A 20856-nucleotide genomic window follows, 5' to 3' on the forward strand; every position below is an offset into this window, starting at 1 on the left:
GCTAATAAAAACAACTAACAAAACAGACGGAAGCTTGGCACGGTAGAGCGATGTTACCCCTACAGCTACTTCGCTCCTTTTGTTTGTAGTGAAGTGTAGGAGTTGGATGGTGTAGTTTTTCGTAAGGATGCTCGACTGTGCGTGCTTCCCACCATGTAGAAATTTGGAAAATAGTATATGTTAATGAGCCTCTACCGACGCGAGCAGTGATTACTGTTGGTTTGCCTCCTTGGCGAGCAGTTTCTTACCGTGGTAGTGTGTATCAGACACTGTCGATAGCTATAGTGAAAGGCTTTTGTGCCAGCAACGTGACAGAACATGGAAACTTTCTGTGTATACACTCATGTAATTCTTTCCGGCATCTGTCTGTGCTAGAAATAAATCTTGTAAATAACATGTATTTAAACTACATGTGCCTTCTCCGTGTCTATACTTGTTTTCTGATAACAAGCAGTGTAAGTTAAATCATTCAGTTCCTCCCTATAAAAGAACCAAGAATGAATGAATTGCCGGTAATTAAAATGATTAGGTACGTCCACACACTTGGAAATTTTGCATCCTTCAGAATATACGGGGGGGGGAGCTGTTAGGTAAAATACTTACTTTGGGTAAAAAAAAGGGCTGTAAAGAGCCTCTTGACATTTTTATTTAGTACCTTACCTTTTTTTGAACAGAACGCTTGACTGGTTTGTGCAATTTATTTGCGTTTCGTTTTCGTTAACAGCCTGTGGTGTGCTCAGGAAGGAAATAATTACATGAATCTGCAAGAAAAAATAGTAGAGGGGAAAATATGTCGTAGACTTCGGTATTCATTTTCTTTTCAATATTCTCTGTTCAGAAAGCGTTCCTTTTCCCATATGGCTTTCATCTTCTTAAAATAACTGCAAATTCATCGTGATGATGTACCACATTTTACTCACTCCACACAGAAAACCAAGCTGCTTCTTATTTCATAAATTCTCAACTGTCAATTTTTTTCCCGGGCCAAATGAATAGAAAGGAATGCGCTATTGGGGGTGGGGGGTGGGGATGACTGTTAACTTCCAACCAAAATATAAATAACACCACCATTTGACCAAACTATTTCACTGTTTTTATTATACTTTGGCATTTTGATCAATCATCTGTTACTTTATAGTAATTTTTTGTGTACATGTTTATCTACAAACTTGCAAGTATGTATTTAGCATTTATCCCTTTTTGCTATCATCAACCACTGTACAAAAGGTAAACAGTAGCTACAGATAAAAAGTTGTAAGTGTCTCAAATATATCTTTCAGTTCATTACAGTTGTGTAATGCACATAATCTAAGATTTATTGTCATGTTCTAATAGTATTTCTTTTGAATTGCAGGTGTATCCAAAGCGAGATATCACCAACATTGTAGAATCTAGCCATTATCTCAAGATTCAAAACTGGTGCAAAGTGGGTCACAAGAAATGCAAAGGGGCACGCTGGGTTAAACCGTACCGATGCCTGGGTAAGTAAAATAGGCCATTTTATGTGAAGTATTTGATAATTTATTATTGCTATTTTATACGTTCGTGCAAGAAGCTACTATTTAATCGATCGCCTGTTTTATGTATTCGTAATTTTCTGAGTATTGTACGTATGCTCTCAGATTGTGTTGTTTTTCAGTTGAATAGAACTTTCAAAGCTTCATATGCACTGGGTGTAATATACGTATTCACTTCAATCGTTTGGTTCATGGTTGTATTGGGGTATTGCATTGTTGTTGAATTCTGCTGTGCATATATGATTTCGAAGAAAAAGCTGTTGGTTATATGCCAATTTTCTCGATGAGGTAGTAGTTACATTACAGGCATTGAAATAAAAATTACAGAAATGTTGCAAATGTAGATTGTGTTAAGAGTATGGTTTTGTTCTCTCGTAGTATAAAACCGTGTCTGGTTTAGTTTTGATGTACAATTCTACTAGCAATAAATGCTAGTGAATGCTAGATTTCCACAAATTAATTTGACTGTGTTCTGTGCTTAACATTCGTAACGTTTTCCCAACTCAAATCCTGGTGTGCGTGGGTGTCGGTCAGATCTGTTTGTCTGATGCTAACAGTTTCATTTGATTAATGGCAGCAATCCAATTTTCACCATTACACTCGTAAATTCATATGCAACAGTAAGAAAAAACAAACAAAAAAAAAAACACTTCATTTATATAACGTTACAGTTTTATCCGAATTGCTGCACGTAAATCCGAGAAGATTGTAGGACATGAAGGAAGGAATCGGATGGTTTGAAAGTGATTTATCTGGTGATCCAGATTTGTATGACCGAAAGTGAAGAATCTGAAATTCAGTTATATTTATATTTAAAAATATTTAGAAATACTTGCTTCAAAAATAAAATAGTTCCTTTATTCAGATGATGTAATAAATAAGCAGATTATTTAAAATAATCGAAATACCGTTCTCGAGGTGTAACTTTGCAATGTAATAACCCGTAAGAGATGAACCATCGCCTTTAATTCTGTATTTATCTATATCTTTGCGACAACAAACTAGAATTAAAGATAGAAGTGGTTGAGAGAACTGGGGAAGTAGAATAAGGTATCACTCTTATGAACTCATTAGATGGGAAGTGTCTAATTTTACAATCTTCTGTTGGTTAAAGGCAGTGGTTTGGGTAACTGGTTTTTATGGTTTTTTACCCTTGGGTACCGATGAAATATATAAAAAAAATATTTTTATACAGTAAAGTAATATTTTGTAAAATTGTGTCATAATATACGTTTACTTCGAATTTCTAGATATTAAATTAAGTATTCACTCCTCATGACTTTAAAGTAACAACCCATTCGCCTAAACTTATAAGCTTACAATAATCCTAGTTTCTTGGATACAGGATAGTTTGTTCCAATTTGTTAATGCATACCCATTTTAACGCAGTCGTTAATTTAACTTTTAAAAGTCCTTAGTTCCTATGTTCATTTTTGTGTTAGATTGTTTTGCTAGTGCTTGGTGCCATATTTTTTTCGTTTACATCCTATAAGGTCTGTGTGTGAATAGTTTTCACTTGAAAACTTCAATGCATTTATTTGGAAAAAAGGATTAAATTAATTTTGTTGCAAGATGGTACCTTGTAAAGTGTAATGCATAAAAGCAAGCACAAGAAATAGCATTTTCTTCGAGGTGCATAAGTTATAAAGCATATGCTCCAGGGCATGTAACGACGGCCAGATAAGAATCCGTAGATCTACCACCACCGTTGCGTCCTGGACACAGGAGCAATCGTAAACAAGCGACCAAAACGAGGTTAGAAGGCGCCTTCCCCACTATCTACGCCAGCAGTTTGTTCCTAACGCATCCCACGAGACTGCGCAAGTCATTTGGGAGAACTGCTTATCCGAAAGCTTAGGTAACGCCGGGCTTCGTGGGCTCTTCTGAATCAGATCCTCTGCCTCGGTGGACTAGCGAGCTCGCTACCTAGTGTTCCAAGTTCTAATCCTGACCTGGGCATTGGTGTTCCTTTGTGGCGCGTGTTCCTTTCATCGAATTCAAGTAATCAAGACCTTATCCCATCGTAGTAAGACAGAGAAAAGGCTTTCGGAGAAGGTTCACCCACGTTTAATCCTAATATAAGTCATGGTAACTACTTCCTGCTCACATTCCTGTGGATATATTACGTCAAGCTATGCAGGATGTCCCTCGACGACTGCAGGAACGGTTGCTTAGAAAAGGTCGTCATCTACTGGACATCATAACCCGGTCAATAAACCTGCTGGCATCCACTTCGCTACTCATTTCCATGGTTAAATCTCTTGCAACTATTTTTTCTCATCTCTATACCTCTTCAAAATGTCCCGTCTTTTTTAGACACCCTATATCAATGGCGTACGCATATTTTTTTTCGGGGCTGGCAGGAATTATAAATGTAGATATTACATAGCTGCTTTTTAGGGGGCGGCGTACACAATGAAATATTTCGTATATTTAGAGCTTTTCACTCTAAAAAATGACAATCGGGGAGCATTTTTAACTTTTTCACGAGTTCTTCACTGCTCTTATTAGAAAATGTTGATTATCTCAAAATTTCGGTGCCATTTATAATGTCAAACATTTTTCAGTTTGTGATATCGCTTAAGTGTTAGTGTACTCTAAATCCGAATGAAAATATCAATATTGATATTTAATGACATGTTTTGTAATCGTTTGGGACTTTTTAAATTTCTCCGCCGTTTAATGTGTGTTACAATTACATTCGTTTGAGTTGATTCCGTGTCGATAACAGTATCCAAGAAATATCATTGTCATCGTTTTGTACGAGCATATTGAAGATCATTATCTTGCCAACTCTCGAATATTTTTCTTCTTCATAAAACCTTGGTCAAAATATCACCCTTGTGCTTTTCAGGCTTATGTATTAATTTACCAGAACTTCTGGGTTACGTATAGACAACACACTGTTCTGTCTCCAGTGTAAACTGCTTGCACACATCCAAGTTAAAAGCAATCTCATCGCTTTTACTCCCAAGAGAAAAACCCCTCTGCCCAATATTAAAGATTTCATTTCTGGAGAAAAGGGGAGGGAGGAATCCTCATTTTCTTCTGAACCCTCTCCTTAGCTTCCCCATGACTTACAGAATAATAAATATTGATGAGAGACAGGGTCGGTAGCTATAACCCTTAAAATTCGCAGTTTCTTGTGGTTGCCTTAGGGAAACGTGCGTGGAGTTAGAAATGTAGAACTACTGTTGTGTGCAATTTTTTTTGCTTAGTGGTAGCAACCTGGTTCCAAAAATAGTGAATATTGCATTGGAAGTTAAAAGTACATGGTGTAGACCCAATCTTGACATACGTGGGCGTACCCAAAAGAAACCAAACTAATTTTGTGGTGGTCAGAGCTTTTGTAGTACCGCGTTTTGCCGCTAGGAGCGCATAGAGCGAACCTTCCTGAGTCCGTAAGCCGAGTGCCGTCGCTGAAGCAGGTCAGGACACGTTTCGGCGGAGTTTAGGGTGACAGCTGTTTTGTGTGACCGTCGTTTTTGCAATGGCTGATTTTCGGGAACAGCGTGCGGCGGTGAAATTCTGCTTTTTGCTCGGAAAGAGTGGAATAAACTCTTGAAATGTTAAAAGCGGCGTACAAGGACGTTGCTATGGGGAAAACTCAAGTGTTTGAGTGGTTTTCCCGTTTCAAAAATGGTGAAATGTCAATTGATGACAAACCTCGTTGTGGTCGTCCTTCCACGGCCCGAACACATGACAATGTTGAAAAAATTCGTGAAATCATCAACGAAGATCGACGACGGACCATTGAACAAATTGTGGAGCTGTCGGGAGTGATTTGGAGTTCAGTGCAGCGAATTTTAGGCTTTCTACTTGGAAGTTTTGAAACGATTGCGCAACAGTGTGCGGCGGAAGCGGCCCGATTTGTGGCAGTCGGGTGACTGGTTTTTCCATCATGACAACGCCCCGGCTCACACAGCCCTGTCTGTACGTCAATTCTTGACCAAAAATGGTATGACCCTGTTCCTCACCCCCATACTCACCCGACCTTGCCCCGTGCGACTTTTTTTTGTTTCCTAGAATGAAAGGAGACATGAAAGGAAAGCGTTTTGCTGATGTTGCTGAGGTGAAAAAAACGACGGAGGCGCTGTCACGCATCACAAAAGATGACTTTAAAAAATGTTTTGAAAAATGGAATCCAAGATTGGACAAGTGTCTTAATGCAAATGGAGAGTACTTTGAAGGGGATTGAAGCTTTGTACTTAAATTGTGAATAAATAAGTTCACAAAAAAATTAGTTCGGTTTCTTTTGGGTACGCCCACGTATTAGTGGAAACTTTCATACTTGCACTGAAAGGAACGCGGAGTGACTGGATCAAACCTTACCGTGTACGAGGATGGTCGAAACGAATAAGGATACACACATTGCCAGTAGCAAGCGAATTGCGCAAGGTGGAATGTTTCATTTTCATAACGGAAATTGCAGAATTTGGCACTTCTTTTTCGCATAGTTTCCGTCGATTGGCGATCATAGTGGTTTAATATTAGAAGAATTGTTTAAACTTGTCCACACAGAATTGTAAAGAGGTGCATGATAACGTTATCTCCCTTGCAAGACCTGGAATTTGTAGGGAATCCATCCATCCCAGACACAAGTCCGTATTAAAAATGTTTGTGAGTGTTTGTGTAATCTCACTTCCACGAAGTAGATCCCTATAACTGCAATGTTGCAGGCCAACGAGGCTCTGGCGCATAGACTCACAGCCAGTATAATCCTCTGTGCGGCTTGTGTCATCCATATGTGGTTGTGATAGTCCGTTCATCCATTTCACCTTACAACCATTGTCCCCATCGTTGCGATTAAATAAAAGTGGCAGAAATACGGCGTTGAATAAACTCAATCAAATCAAAATGTTTGTTTTAAGAATGTGAAGGAACTTTTTTAAAAAAAAAATTATTAGCTTGTAACTTCCAGCTACCGAGTTAGTCCTAACGTTTGCCTGCGATAAGAAGCAAGTAATAGTCCCATTGCGGAAGCAAACTTCGTCGGATCTCATACACAGTATGTGTGTATAATTTCATGGTAACGACCTGCGAAGCAAATACAAGCTGTAAAACAACGTAGGGAAGCATTGCCTAAATTTGTGCGTTGGAATATTTTGTTTAACAGGAAACCGTAAAAAGTCGCCAACTTTTGCGTCACACGCAGTCGTAAAGGGAATCCTCAAGCGACAACCGGGAGGCCAAGGCGTCCAGAAGGGAATGGCAGGCACAATCGATTTTTTTTTAGTAAACCCTGTTTTCTTCCGGTTTATTGTTTTTTTTGTAAAGAGTTATTTTATGCCTCTTTTTCGTGCAAGATAATTTCGAACCTGCTGGTAGCTCAGGTTTGCTCGGAATTGGCATTTATGGCCCGTTTCCTTTCCTTCCGTCAAACTTAACAGCGAAGTGGGTGTCCTGGTCCTTCTTTACGGTGTTTTCCGAAATCGCATAGCAATTTTTTTTTATTGAAGTTGTGTTAAGCGTTGTATTTTGCAAGAAAAAGATACAGAAAGAAGTAGCATTTGAAAGGAACCGAATTGTCATTGGTTGCTCGGGCTTTTAAGTGCGACAGAAACACTCAAAGCGGTCCAGTGTGATGGTTTGCATGTGACAGAATAGTCCTTAAAATGGCCAGTACGGTTTACATGGTTAGCTTGTTAGTACATCTTTACTTTCCTTTGGAAGAACCGCGGTTGTGTTCTGATTTCAGATAAAGCTATGTGAGTTGAGGTTAGCGTGCAGCATGTCCAATTTGACACCGTGGTTTCCAAATTAGGTGTGATGAGGGAACTGTGCCATCAGATTCTGAACTCTTAACTAGATCAGTGTTTATGTAGTTGTGGTGATAGTTGTTAAACCAAGGAAGTTATACAAGTTATATAACTTTACAGGTCATCAAAGGAAACTGCTGGAGAGTTTATGCTGAACGACCTACTTCCGAAAGAAGAAGTTGGCGTATATTTTGCATCACTTCACTGTCTCTGCTGATTGAAACCAGACTCCTCTCTCGCTCACGCACGAAGTGTATGTTTATGGCTGATGGCTCTGAACATAACTCCTTCGCCCAGGAACTTGCTGGAAAATCCCCTGTCCTCGTTTTCAAAGTATTTTCTTCCCGAGTTCTTATAGTAGTTCTGTAGAAGTTGCAAGAGCTGGTTTGGTAAGCCAATCTCACTCAGGAAGAGGAGGCTTACAGGTCGGCTTTCAATCACTTTCGGGCACCGATGCGTCTTTCAGGAACAGGTGAACCGAGAACGAATCTAGGTTTTTCTTTCTGATCTAGCCAAAGTTTGCATTGGAGGAGCCATTACGACCTATGCATCGGTGTTCTTTGTGAGTGTCCCTTCAATTTCAGCGTATTATCACTCATTCTCATCTTTGCGATTAGTCGAAAGTGGCAGGAGAGCATCGAGGAGGACTCCTCGCGTGATAGTGGAAATAATTTCCCTTGTCAAATGGCTGATTGCTAATCTGCCGTGAACAGAACTGAGAAGTGGAGAGGAGCTGTTTACAGCTTCAGCAGCACATCCGTGCCATATCATTTACACAACGAGAAATGTGTTCTGCTGCGTGCTTATCGGCTCTTCTCCGTGTGTGCTATTTTCCCTTTGTTTGGCTATGACCAAGCAGATCAGAGCCCTCATAAATGACAGTGTAGTTATTGTGTGTCGCATTTCTACCAATCTGATAGTTTGCGACAATGTGATGAGAGACAAGTGTCAAAGGAATACTCACGCTTTGTTTTTAACTCAAACCAATATATCTGGCTTCACAACGCGCAATACCAACCACCACGCAATCGCTCCATAAGCTTTGTGTTCACTGCAACTATCAGATTTTCAAGGTTTTGAACTTCTCTCAACGCATCTATTCCGTCTATACTGCTAGCATTTCCAGCTGGCGGCTGGGAAACAACGAATCAGCGATCAGTTGAATTCTCTTCGACTGACAATGTTCATTTTCGAGTCACAAGGCACCGAAAGTTGCTGGCGGGACCAAACAAATGAGCGTCGGATACACAACATGCTTCCAGATGTAGCTACTATGAAATTGAGGAGAGAGAGTTGATCAGCGTCGTTACTGGATAAAAGTTGTGTATTATTTTTCCGTGCGTTGTGTACTATTGTGCAAGACAACCAAACATTGTAAAAACAAGCTAATAAAAACAAACTGCACGCTTGGCAACGGTGTAACCGGAGAGCGATGTTACCCCTACAGCTTTTACTTCGAAACTGATTCTGTTGACACTCATCGGCCACACCCCCCGAAGACGATTGGTGGACGGATAGAGCTGTGTAGCATTATTGATGTTTATTGTGATTAAACACCGTGCAAAATTTTAGCAGCTTCTAGGTTGTCGACTTGTCGAGCCGAACATTCCGGGTTCGGGCAGAGATCTGATCCCTTCATCAAATTCATCTAATCATCGTCACGATTACTCAGCATCAGAAGAAAAGCGACGAAAAATAAGAACAATAGATCTGATTTTTTTTTCACTCATCCTTCTTACGGTTGATGTGGAGCTTGCTCTTGGTTAGGAAAAATTCTGCGTTGCCGTCAGATGCGGAGGCGAACATAAAAGCTTATTTAACGTCATCTTTGCATAATGTCTATCAATTTGGGACGCTCCTTGAGGCCCATCTCTTGCAGAGTTTTCTTAATATTCTGTGACCCCCGACTGCTCGACATGTTTCATCACTTAGAAACTTCAGGAAGTAAGTTTTCATCCCGGAAGATGGCTTCTTTTTTCATCACATTTAAAATGCTGAAAATTTCAGCGTTTCGTTTTCATGCAAGACGAACTGGTATCTGTCTGGTAGGATAGAAAGAGTCCAAGTAGTTGTTCCAGATATCTGAAAAAGAGTATTTTACTTATGTTGATTGCGATTTTTTTAAATAGATTTTATTTGGAGGAAGATCACTTTGCAACAGACGAATTGGAATGTTCCTGTTAGGTCAGAAAATGTTTGTTGTGGTGGGGGTTCAGGTCATTGATAAAAAAATTAGTAGTAATAATAACAGTTATGTTCTTGTGGAGATTTCTGCTCGATTCACCACTGGGTTTCTTTCTACTCCAGATTTCATATATTTAATACACTGAAATAATTTCCATCCTCATATTTTCTCTTAACTTTTACCTACTCATTGAAGGAAAATCTTTAAAGATTCAGGCGATAATAATAGTCTTGAAGTTTATGTTGTGTTAAGTCGCACGTAGAAAATTCATTTTTGAAATTTGCGCAAAATTTCCTCACCGAACCATTTATTGTTTTGGATTAAATGGTAGAATAGTAAAACTTCAAATTCTAATCTGGTTTGTAGAATATATATATATGCTTTTGAAGCGAACTAACTTTTTGTTCGGATATTCTACTAGAATATTAACTGGAATCCCCCCCTCCTTTTTTTATACTGAATTCTTCAATTATGTCACCTTGCATGTTATCCCCAGATTCAACTCAAGATCCAACATTTCGTTGAAGTTCTGTTTTCTTCCGTTCGACTCAAACTGACCTGTGTACCTCAACAGCTTAATAAAGTAGTATTACATTACCTGTTGGGTGCTTACGTACTTTAGAAGCTTCATTTGAAATCGAGAAAGTAGCAGGCGCCCTTGATTGCGATCTATTAACGACCGACTAACAATGAGTTTGACGAGTCTTCTAGACCAGATTTGGAAGATAAAGGTTTAGTTGACATCTGGTCAAATGGACGACGAGGAACTTCGGTGTTCAAGGTTTGTGCAGACAGCCGAAGTTGCCCTCCTTCATCCAGCCAGATTTTTGTGATATAATCCCATTAGCTTTCAAGGGTGCTACGTTCCCCTTGTACAATTAACCCGTTGCTCTTACTGCCGGTAGCATTATCTCTTTCTAGGCCTACAGTGAAGCCATCTCAGGATCATGGAAACACTGACACTGAATTGCCATTTCAAGCAGTTTATTGTAGGAAGAATCGTACAGTCAGAGTGGGAGTAAAACTCAGGATCACGGAGAGCGTAATTTAGTCATCGTTATGTTTAATCTGAATGGGGTTATAAGAGAATTTCGAATAATTCTAATTACTCCTGGTCCAACCAGGATGTGTTCCCTAGCCACCCTGGAGTCGTTTTGTCAAAAAATATACTACCCAGTTATAGACATTTATGGCTATTTATACCTGAGGTTTCACTCCCCAAACCCCTTTGATTGCAAAATTATTGCATGTTCATTGGATGTTACAAATTTTAAAAGTTGAAATATACATTTCTCTCAGCTTATTTTACAGAAAATAAATTTTAACTCAACATCTCAACAAAGTTAAGTACAGCTTAACATATGGCTGTTTATGCCCAGCATACATTATAAGTACATAATATACATTTTAATATACATTTTACACACAAAGTTTAAAAACGCTTTTAACTACAATTTTATATAACTATACATTAACTCATTCAGTAACAAATATATATTAGAATTTTATATCAGGTTTTTCTCTAAAAAGCAAGTATCCAATTCTAACATCTGGAGCATACAAGATTGAAGTCATATTAGTGGGAAAAGGAACATTAATTTTTGACAATGTTTTGTATAAAGTCTTTGCAGCTGCAAGTCAATTACATTCAGGTTAGTTACTTCATTACAATTGAGCGTTGATTCGTGGAACACATGACAATTTCCAAATAACAATTACGTAATATACCAACACCACGGAACTTCTCAGTCGTAACAAGTGTGGTTAATTCCAGAGACAATATCGCCACATTTCAAACTTAAAAAGCCTAAATCCTTCCTTGCGATCCTCAACTGTAGGAGGACCGAGGCTGGGTACGATTCTTCATAGACTTAGGACCAGGCAATCACAAGAAGAGTCGGCCGCTCGAAGATCAGGACGACGCATCTAAAAGGGACTGAATCATTTATGCGGATGCATCCATAGAGTTGTGAACCAGAATCCGGATTAAGGCTTCTGGTGTTTGCAGAGCTCCTTCCCTCGTTCCGAATGTCGCTTTTTCCCACACGCGGAAGTGGAAAACATGTTAGCGTGTTACTTTGTGCACGAGCCACCATCGCAGACACGCGTGACCTTTGAATTTGGAGACGGGCGGGGAGGAATTGTTTGCCGTACAATGCAAACACTCAAGAGGCGGACGCACCGAGACGTTCACCGGGTAATGCAGAGCACAAACAGGGGAGGCACGCCAGCAATGGTGTTTGTTTAGCAACTGGAAGGAAATTAGTTTTAAAAATTGAAAGTTTCGCCTCTGATTATACGGTTTTTGTGTCTAGGATTTTTCCCTCCGAGCTTCTTGTTGCTTGTTGTTGTTTCCGTACAGACGTCATCTCGCATATAAATATTTCACGCAATTGTATGAGTGAAACAATGGTAGTTTACGCCGAAATGTCAAAAAGTTTGTCAAAATTTACTTTGTCTAATTTATGCTCAGACAGTCTGATCGGGCTGGACATACAATTTAAATAGGAGCCGGCCGATACACTGTACACTCTCCGGCAATAAAAATGTGACACCTGTATCCTGAAATACTCGCTTCCCTGCAATGTGTTGTGTGTGTTGCCTAACTCAACGGCAGCGACAGAAATTCTGTTTAATAATTTTCTTTTAAAATCCACATCGCCGTAGATTTAGGGAACACACACAACGCACTGCAAGGAATCGAGTGTTTCAGGATACAGGCGGCCCCTTTTTTTGCCGGTGACTGTACATTAAACCTGGATACCCTTGATTACCATGCGATGGAATTAACCACATCATCATCAGGGAGGTCCTAAGCTGAAAAGAAATAATTTTCACATTTCATTTAGTTGTTTCGAAAAAAAACATTCAGCCAGGGCCACAACCATGTTATTTGAATTCCAACTAGTTTCTATTGGAAGGTTTACAAACCCCGGGCCTTTAACCTAACTTATTGTGTGATGTAACTACATGCGTATAAAGTACGAACTCTGTGGTTACAAATAGCAACATCACCTAGGATGTCGTACTGTCAGGTTGTCTTTAGCCTTGGAAAACGCCTTTTATTCTTGATTAATTGATTTGGTTATTATGTACTTATCTTTTCTGCCACTTTTGGCTAATCGCGAAACTGAGGATGAATGATGATGTGATGAAGAGACACTTTGAAAGAACACCCGGGCCAAGGCCGGGATTCGAACCCGGGACACCTGGCGTCGCAGCGCGCTGTGGTAATGTCCAGTCCCGAATAGCCGATGTGAGCCTAAAGCGGACTTACACAAACCTTTAAAACACATACAAATATACATAGATACCAAGGACGTATTTAGGGTGAGTGTCCAGGGGGTCCGGCCCCCCCCTACCCCCCGAAAGGGTTACCAATTACTAAAATTAAATAACGAAAATATGCTCGTTTAGCATTTGTTGTATAATGGATGGTTACACGAGCCTCCTGAGCTTATTGGAAGGCAAGGATTATACTACGATCATACTGCTTTGAAGGACAACAAGGCTTACCAAGTACTAAAATTAAATAATGCAAATATGCTTGTTTAGCCTTTGTTGTATAATCGATGGTTATTAATTTCCTCTGAACGTATTGAAAGTCAAGGATTATATTGGGATCATACAGCTTTGAATGACAGATTAATGCACACTACTACTCATAACTTTACTTTTCTCCAACTGCATCTAACATTGTTATTCAATAAATATTCAATTCTTCATATATTTGACATAAATTTCATTGCCAGAGCATTTGTTTTTACATAAATTATTTCGATCTTAACTACAGGTAAACAACAAGGGTCGTTCAAGGTTGACCAAGACTTTCGTGTATAAAATGTTAATGCCTCATTGTAGCGCTGCATTACTTCGGCAGGACAGACCATGATTCCTTGCGAGTAACCATGATTCTTTGCGACGCATTTGGCGCATGCGCAGTAGTGTAAACAAACATGGCGGCAAGTAGTGTATCTGTTGCTGTAGAACAGCTGTGTATAATGAAATTTCTCGTGAAGGAGAAGGTGAAACCTGTTGAAATTTGGCGTATACTCCAAGCACAGTATGGTGAACAAACACTGTCACGGGCAAGAGTGTACGAATGGTGTCATAAGGGTTCCCCTCCACCCAAAAAAAAAGCAAAACGGTGCCGTCTGCCGGTAAGATTTTGGAACTGTCTTCTGGGATATGAAAGGTGTTATCCATGTTTTTTTTGTTTGTTTTTTTTGGAGAAGAGTGCCACAATTAATGCCCAGTATTACTCAACACTGCTGTACGTGGGGCCGTTCGGAAGAAAAGACCTGGAATGTTGTCGAAACGTCATTTTTCTCAACGACAATGCCAGGCCACACACGGCCCGTTTTACTCAAACAACACTGGCCAACTTGCACTGGGAGGTTTTACCACACATTCCTTACAGTCCAGATTTAGCCCCCAGTGATTTCCACTTGTTTGGGGCTGAGCATTTGGGAGGAACGCACTTCCAGACAATTGAGGAACTCAAGAACGCTGTCCTGCAGTGGTTACAACACCAACCTATTCTTTCTACGCCAAAGGTATCAAGGAACTTCCACAACGATGGCAACGGTGTCTGGATGTTCAGAGGGAATACTTTGAAGAAACTGACATAGTTTGGTTCTTCTATGAGTGTATATTTATTTCCTGTCTAGAAATAAAAGTCTTGGTCATCCTTGAACGACCCTTGTACATAATGAAATATGCGCTGTTGTATCATTATTCCTAAACAGTCTTTTTACCTATTAGTGTAATAATAGTAAAATATTAATTTATATATTGTAATTAGTATAAATTTATTTTAATGCAATTATTTTATTTCAAACATCATCATCATTATTATTTTTATTATTATTGGTATTGGTTCGGACCCCTCCCCAAAAACATAATTCTAAACACGTGCCTGCTAGATACATACATATATTTCCTGAGATCTGAACCACTATGGATGTGGTCAATTATGATTTAAAATAACCGTTGCATATTTCCATTTCTTTGGGAAGAATGTTCATGTCAACCTACAACATTATCAGCTTGTTTGGGCCGTCGTGGCAGCGTGTCGGCGTCGAAGAAAAGATGGTTTGTGTAAAGGCGCTTTCTTCCCTCTCCGCCAAGGACAAAGCTGAGTGAAACGCTGCAATAATCCGCTACAAGACGACAGGCTATTTCGCCGAGCGACGAAATCATTCCTCTCGGGGCCTGATTAATGAATAGTCCAGACAGAAGAGACTGAAAAAGTTTTCCAATTTAGAGAACGGATGGTTCGAAGCGAGCCCGAATGGGATGGCAGTGGAAGAAGGTAGTATTTTCTTTTGTCTCTTTTTCCGTTGGTCTTCTCTTTCTCACCGTGTTTCTACTAAGCAGAATTCCTCCGGAGAGGAAGAGGCAGATAACTAATTTACAGAAGGAAAAAGGAATCAGGAGTATGCAACGAGGAAAGTGCATCGTTGTTGGTAAAATGCAGCTTTCCTCTTTCCAATTACTTTTACTTAATTTTCCCTGTTGCTATTAAGTTTAGCTAGAATCACAGTAAGTGAATGAGAGAAATAATTTTGTTTATTTCGGGGGTACTGTAAAACAACAAGAGCCATGGTAGCGCAGTTGCTATAGAATCTGGATACCACTCGGAAGACCCGGGTTCGAATCCCAGGGCGGGTGATCTGAACCAGACATTTTCCCCGTAATTTCCCTATTTCTGAGCGTCTCTGAGGCCCATCCAGCCTCGTATTTATGGATACCAAAGGGGGGAGTAAAGACGGCCGTGCGTGATGCTGATCACATCACCCCCATATCCCTTCATGGCATGTGTGCACACGCACAGGGGTATATTTACCTTTTTCTTTTTACCGTTGACAATTCCATCCTCATCGACGCGATTAATAAAATTAGGCACAAACAGAAACATGCAGAGCAACTGATATTTTATCCACCCTTAAGCCTGTCCAAGCGAAATTATCTGGCAATAATATTGTTGGTACCGTGCTCAATAGTATTGCATTAGTACTCGATGGGTAGAACGCTCCGTCTAGTGCTGAATAAAACTTTATATATATATATATATATATATTACACACACACACAGTAGGAATAATATGTCCCGCACCGTGGTCGTGCGGTCTAAGGCGTCAGGTTTTGGGTTCGGGCTACTGGACGCGCACTGGTTCGAATCTCATGCGGGAACTTTTCTAAGATTTCGGCCAGTGTATGGACCACTGGACTGGACACTCACCATCGTGAGGAAATTGGTGAGTGTAGCCCGGTCATGCAAACCTACAACGTCGACTTGGGGTTTGTCGTGCTGACCACACGTCACCCCGTAAGTTGTTGTATGATTGCCCACCTGCGCTGAGCCATGTGGTAGTGAGGCCGACAGTCAGTTGATAGACCCTGACACTCACGGGCTGTTGCGTCAAGGGTTATTTATTTATTGGTGTAATCTGTATTCAGATAACCTTACATCCTCATCATCACTTTAATCATCATTCATCCGCTGCGCGATTACCCAAAAGTGGTAGAAAAGTGACGTAAAATTATAAAGTTACAATGGTCTAAAGTAACCACTGAAGTTGTTGCGAGGTGACAGAAATAAACGCAGCGCCAACGACAGTGACCGCTGGACCCCCTTTGTGCGTGCACGCTTGTTTTTCCGTGCGGAAGTGGCTTCCCATTAAAATCGGCAGATTCAGAAAGTTGCGCAATGCTGCTCACGCGGGAGTCGGAATTTAATATCGCTTCACAGTTGGCTCGCAGCCTGCGATGGAGATCCTGTTCAGTTAGCAGCATCCTGCCTTGATGCAATTTGACCATTTTAGCCGCGTGCGACCGGAGGATTTATGTGGCGTTAGCACGCGACGATTTTGTGACTCAGATGCCGTGTACTGGCAGCACGCACATCTCTCTCGTGGCGGAAAGACAAAAATGGTTCACCTCGCCCAGATTGTTCATTATCTTAAGTTTTTGCACGGTGTCGCAAGTCATACAATTGTACTGTGCCTATGCATTCTGAATCTCTTCGATCCCAGAATATCCTATATTTTTAGGTTGCCAGTGGTAAAAATTAGTGTTTTTTTTTTGTTTTAGATTCACGATGCGTACAGGATAGTAAAGACTGGATATACAAGTTAGAGATATCTAAACCACTGAATGTTACAGTCGGGAGTCTCATTCAGCATATGTTGTTAATTAACCTAAGGTCGTAATCGGTAGGCTAGAGGGAGACCCTCAGATGGACTTGAATGCGTGTTACAGAAAATCACATAACTGAACTGTTCTACTGTTGTAGTACAAGTTAAATACAGCACAGATATTTATCTTCATTGTTTTTACTGTATACGGCATTCAGATTATTCTTTATACTTTGGAAGATTTTTTTTTTTTTTTAGTCGTATTTCTTATACTAATTTCATAAATGATGAAGTGACGATCCAATGTTACTCCAAGAGTTGGTGTGTTGAATCGTGCCTATCAAGCCATTGAAATGTTGAATCGGCGCCCTTAGCAAGCCATTGAAATGTTGAATCGGCGTGCTTAGCGAACCCTTGGAATGTTGAATCGGCGTGCTTAGCGAACCCTTGGAATGTTGAATCGGCGTGCTTAGCGAACCCTTGGAATGTTGAATCGGCGTGCCTAGCGAACCCTTGGAATGTTGAATCGGCGTGCCTAGCGAGCCCTTGGAATGTTGAATCGGCGTGCCTAGCGAGCCCTTGGAATGTTGAATCGGCGTGCCTAGCGAGCCCTTGGAATGTTGAATCGGCGTGCCTAGGGGGCCCTTGGAAATGTTGAATAGGCGTGTCTAGCGAGCCCTTGGAATGTTGAATCGGCGTGCCTAGGGGGCCCTTGGAAATGTTGAATAGGCGTGTCTAGCGAGCCCTTGGAATGTTGAATAGGCGTGTCTAGCGAGCCCTTGGAATGTTGAATCGGCGTGCCTAGAGAGCCCTTGGAATGTTGAATCGGCCTGCCTAGGTGGCCCTTGGAAATGTTGAATAGGCGTGTCTAGCGAGCCCTTGGAAATGTTGAAGCGGTGTGCCATCTGAAATGAGACATTGGATTGATGTTCAAGCAAAAATATTATTTTATTCTGCATTACTGTATCCAAATTAACTTTGAACCAATCACCGAATGGAATTAACCGAGAAATAAAAACAACATTTTGAATGTTTACAGAATTGAATTCAAGGTATAAGAATTTTTTTCTTCATTCCCTTCCACTGGCTTTTCTTGCTACATTCTTGCTACATCTCAGTAGTAACGAGGTCGATGAAACTGTCCACGAGAATCCAGACCATCGGAGCAAAATTTACGACACCAAAGATAACCATCCGGTCTCTAAGGAAGCGTGAATCGTCAGATAACAGAAAGTCCTCCTCGGCCCGATAGGGAGCCAGCTGGAACTAGAGAACTGGAGGCGCATGGGAGATCGCCCGTTTGATATCTAAGTGTCTTCGGCCCTCTAAGGCGGCTAATGGGGGTGGTGGGATCCCTTTATATGACTTCGGTTCACATTTGGTCAGATACTTTCGGAAGGCACTCTACAGTCTCCTTCCATTTCGCTATGACGACCCAGCATTGATTGAATAACCCTGTGCTTCTGGTATTGTTACGACTTCCAACGTTCCCGCACAGGAAACTACTATGGTCTGTCTTCGCACACGATGCTCCCGAAATTTTCTCTATCGTCAGTAGATCCAATGTGTGCGGGAAACGACGAAGAAATTTATTGTCCATCAGACTGAGCTAATGTAGTCTATGCGAATGTGTTTCAATGTAGCGTATCATTCTACAGAATGATGGGGATCAGAACCAGTCACTCCCACGATTAATTAATGGGTGATGTAACTTATTCATCCTTCATCCTCAATGATGAGAGCACTCGTCATTAACATGGCAAGTTAAACCCTCGGCAGTGCGAAAGGCACAACTAAAACTAAACAGCTTAACAGTTAGAAAATACAATGGTCACTCATTTGGTTTTATGAACCTTTGAACCTGAATCATGGCTGGGTTAGGATAATTACCTGTCTATCTGAAGAGTGATGATAAATTCGAAGATTAAATAAACTAAGTCCTCTGTAGGCTTCGTTGCAGGTTGACAAGGACTCTCCTCACTTTTCCTCAACTCCTTTCTCTAAGCTCCTCTCTCTCCTCAATCCAAATCAAGTCAGTCCCTTCTCAGTCTCTCACCTCTATATCACCCAGGCCATGGAGACCTTCCTCCATGCAGAATCGTGATTCTTACTACCTCTATTGCAAACATCTGACTCCATAGGCTGATGGAACTTCCTATATTCTGAATACATCTGGAAGTTTGCATAGCTCAATACTGTGCATTATTTACATACCACAGAAGTTGAGACAACTGAAGTAAACAAGTGAATGTCCTGGGCAACATGAAGCATCCAGAGAGAGTTTAAATAAAATATAATCTTATGGATTTATTGAACCTTGGAGCGTTTTAAATCTTATTACCGAGCAGATCGTCTTTCACGGTTTTTAATATCTTTTTTTTACGCAATGAGAACTTCCAAGAATTGAAACAAAACGCCAAACATGCTTCTGGCAACCTCCGCATCAACATACGTAGGATGCAAGAAAAATTAATTCAAATGGTCATGGACAATTTACCGCGCAATAATTATGCATCCAACTGTAGAAACAAATGTACTCGGACTTTCTTTGAAGAAACACGACTAACGTATTACTACTGTTTCTTGCCGGTTTAAAATGTCTTCTGCTGTACAGGAAATCTCATGAAATAAATAAAGCAACAAATGAGCAGATTGTCTACCAGTCAAAAGAAAGTCAAGAAACTATGCTTGTGACCAAGAATTTTTGCTATTTTTTTTTACAGTATAGTGAATTTACATTGTTATATACCTACCTGTACTGGGATTTGATAAAGTTGAAAATTTGGAAATCTAAAATTGTATTGAGTTTAGTTAAGAATTGTTCACTTTGATTCTTAAGAATTACCTTCTTGTATGCGTTTTCTAAAAGTATTAAATTAAGTAATGTGGCCATTCCCCATCCAGGATGATATCTGAAGCATTAATTTTTACATGCAAGTCTAAATCTCTTGTTAGGGTACAACTTCAGTTTTCATCTTAATCGACCTTCTGGTAGGTGTTTTTCATTGAATAAAAATATATATTTTCTTAATTTCAAATTATATCTACTAGGGCCCTATTAAATAAATGATAAGAAAAAAAGGAAAGGTCAAGAATTTTGGATTTGTTATTTTGGTAGACTCCCTGATAAAGGCATTTTTAATTTCGAAAACATGTTTCCATTTTACTGTGCTTCAGTGAAAATACGAAGAAATTCAGTGCAAAAGCTCTCTTTCTATAGAAGTCATAAGTCCATTGATAGCATTCGAGATGGCAGAGAGAGAACTGGCAACATCTTGTTTGCCGTCTTGTTGCTTGGGTAAGAACCCTGCGAAACGTTATGAAATGTTAATAAGTGTTCGGGGGTGACGCAGAACTTCCCTTTAATACACTAGAAGGAAGAGCCAAGGAGGGTAAATGTTTTCAGGATGAAGGACGCCCTGAGGGGAAATCTTTTCATTTCAGAGAGGAGTGTTGATGGCTTCTCAAAGAAGCGCCAGAAATGCTTTCCTCCATGTTTTTTGAAGAGCAGCTGAAGCATACGTTGGTGATGAAAATCAAGATGATAATTTTTCATGTAGTTTACAGGAGAAATCCAGAAGTGAGTTGACAAGGAAATGATGGAGACCTTGAAGAGTAAGAAACAAGTGAATGAATTTTTAGAATTAGAATATTGATTGATTGATTTAGTTTATTTTACTTCGCGTTTCGTGCCTCTTGGCTAATTTGCGAAGATGGGGATGAGTGATGAAATTGATGAATGGACATTCACAAACAACCAAGCCCGAGCGGGTTTCGAACCGGGGATCCTTGGCATCGCAGCGCGATTTGCTAACCACTCGGCCATAGGGTCCGGTTAGAATTAGAATATATTACTCCATACAAACCATATACAATTTATATTTAGATAAGTATGTTCACTTTTTTCATTACAAAACGAATACTATTATTAATTACAAAATTTCTGTATTTTATCAAGGTATTCAATTACGCTATAACATTCCTGCTCCAATAAGTTGTTTCTTTTTTCCATTTCATAATATTACAGAAGTGTTTGTGTAACTCCAAGTAAGGCTACTAAAGGGTATATACTGTTCACACCATAGCTTTAGATTTATTTATCCCAAGGTCTGATATTTTTATAAATATCTATACTGGCTTCTAATATCTCTTTTGCCTTACTATCTTCGTTACGTATCAAAAAGTATCATTGTTCATATCATTTCAGAACGCCAAAAGTATTAGAAAAACCGTTTTTACCAAGTATTATTTGATCT

General features: G+C 40.0%; 1 protein-coding gene across 1 annotated transcript in view; it reads left to right on the forward strand.

Annotated features, from left to right (window-relative positions):
* The window catches only part of Appl (amyloid-beta-like protein), a 289430-nt gene that overhangs the window by 142711 nt on the left and 125863 nt on the right, over positions 1-20856 (forward strand). The window contains exon 3 of the mRNA XM_083114100.1: positions 1355-1481. Within this exon, the coding sequence (XP_082970226.1) occupies positions 1355-1481 (127 nt within the window). The remainder of the gene's footprint in view (positions 1-1354; positions 1482-20856) is intronic.

Source organism: Lepisma saccharinum, chromosome 28, assembly GCF_977018435.1.
Source record: "Lepisma saccharinum chromosome 28, izLepSacc3.1, whole genome shotgun sequence".
Lineage (NCBI taxonomy): Eukaryota > Metazoa > Arthropoda > Insecta > Zygentoma > Lepismatidae > Lepisma > Lepisma saccharinum.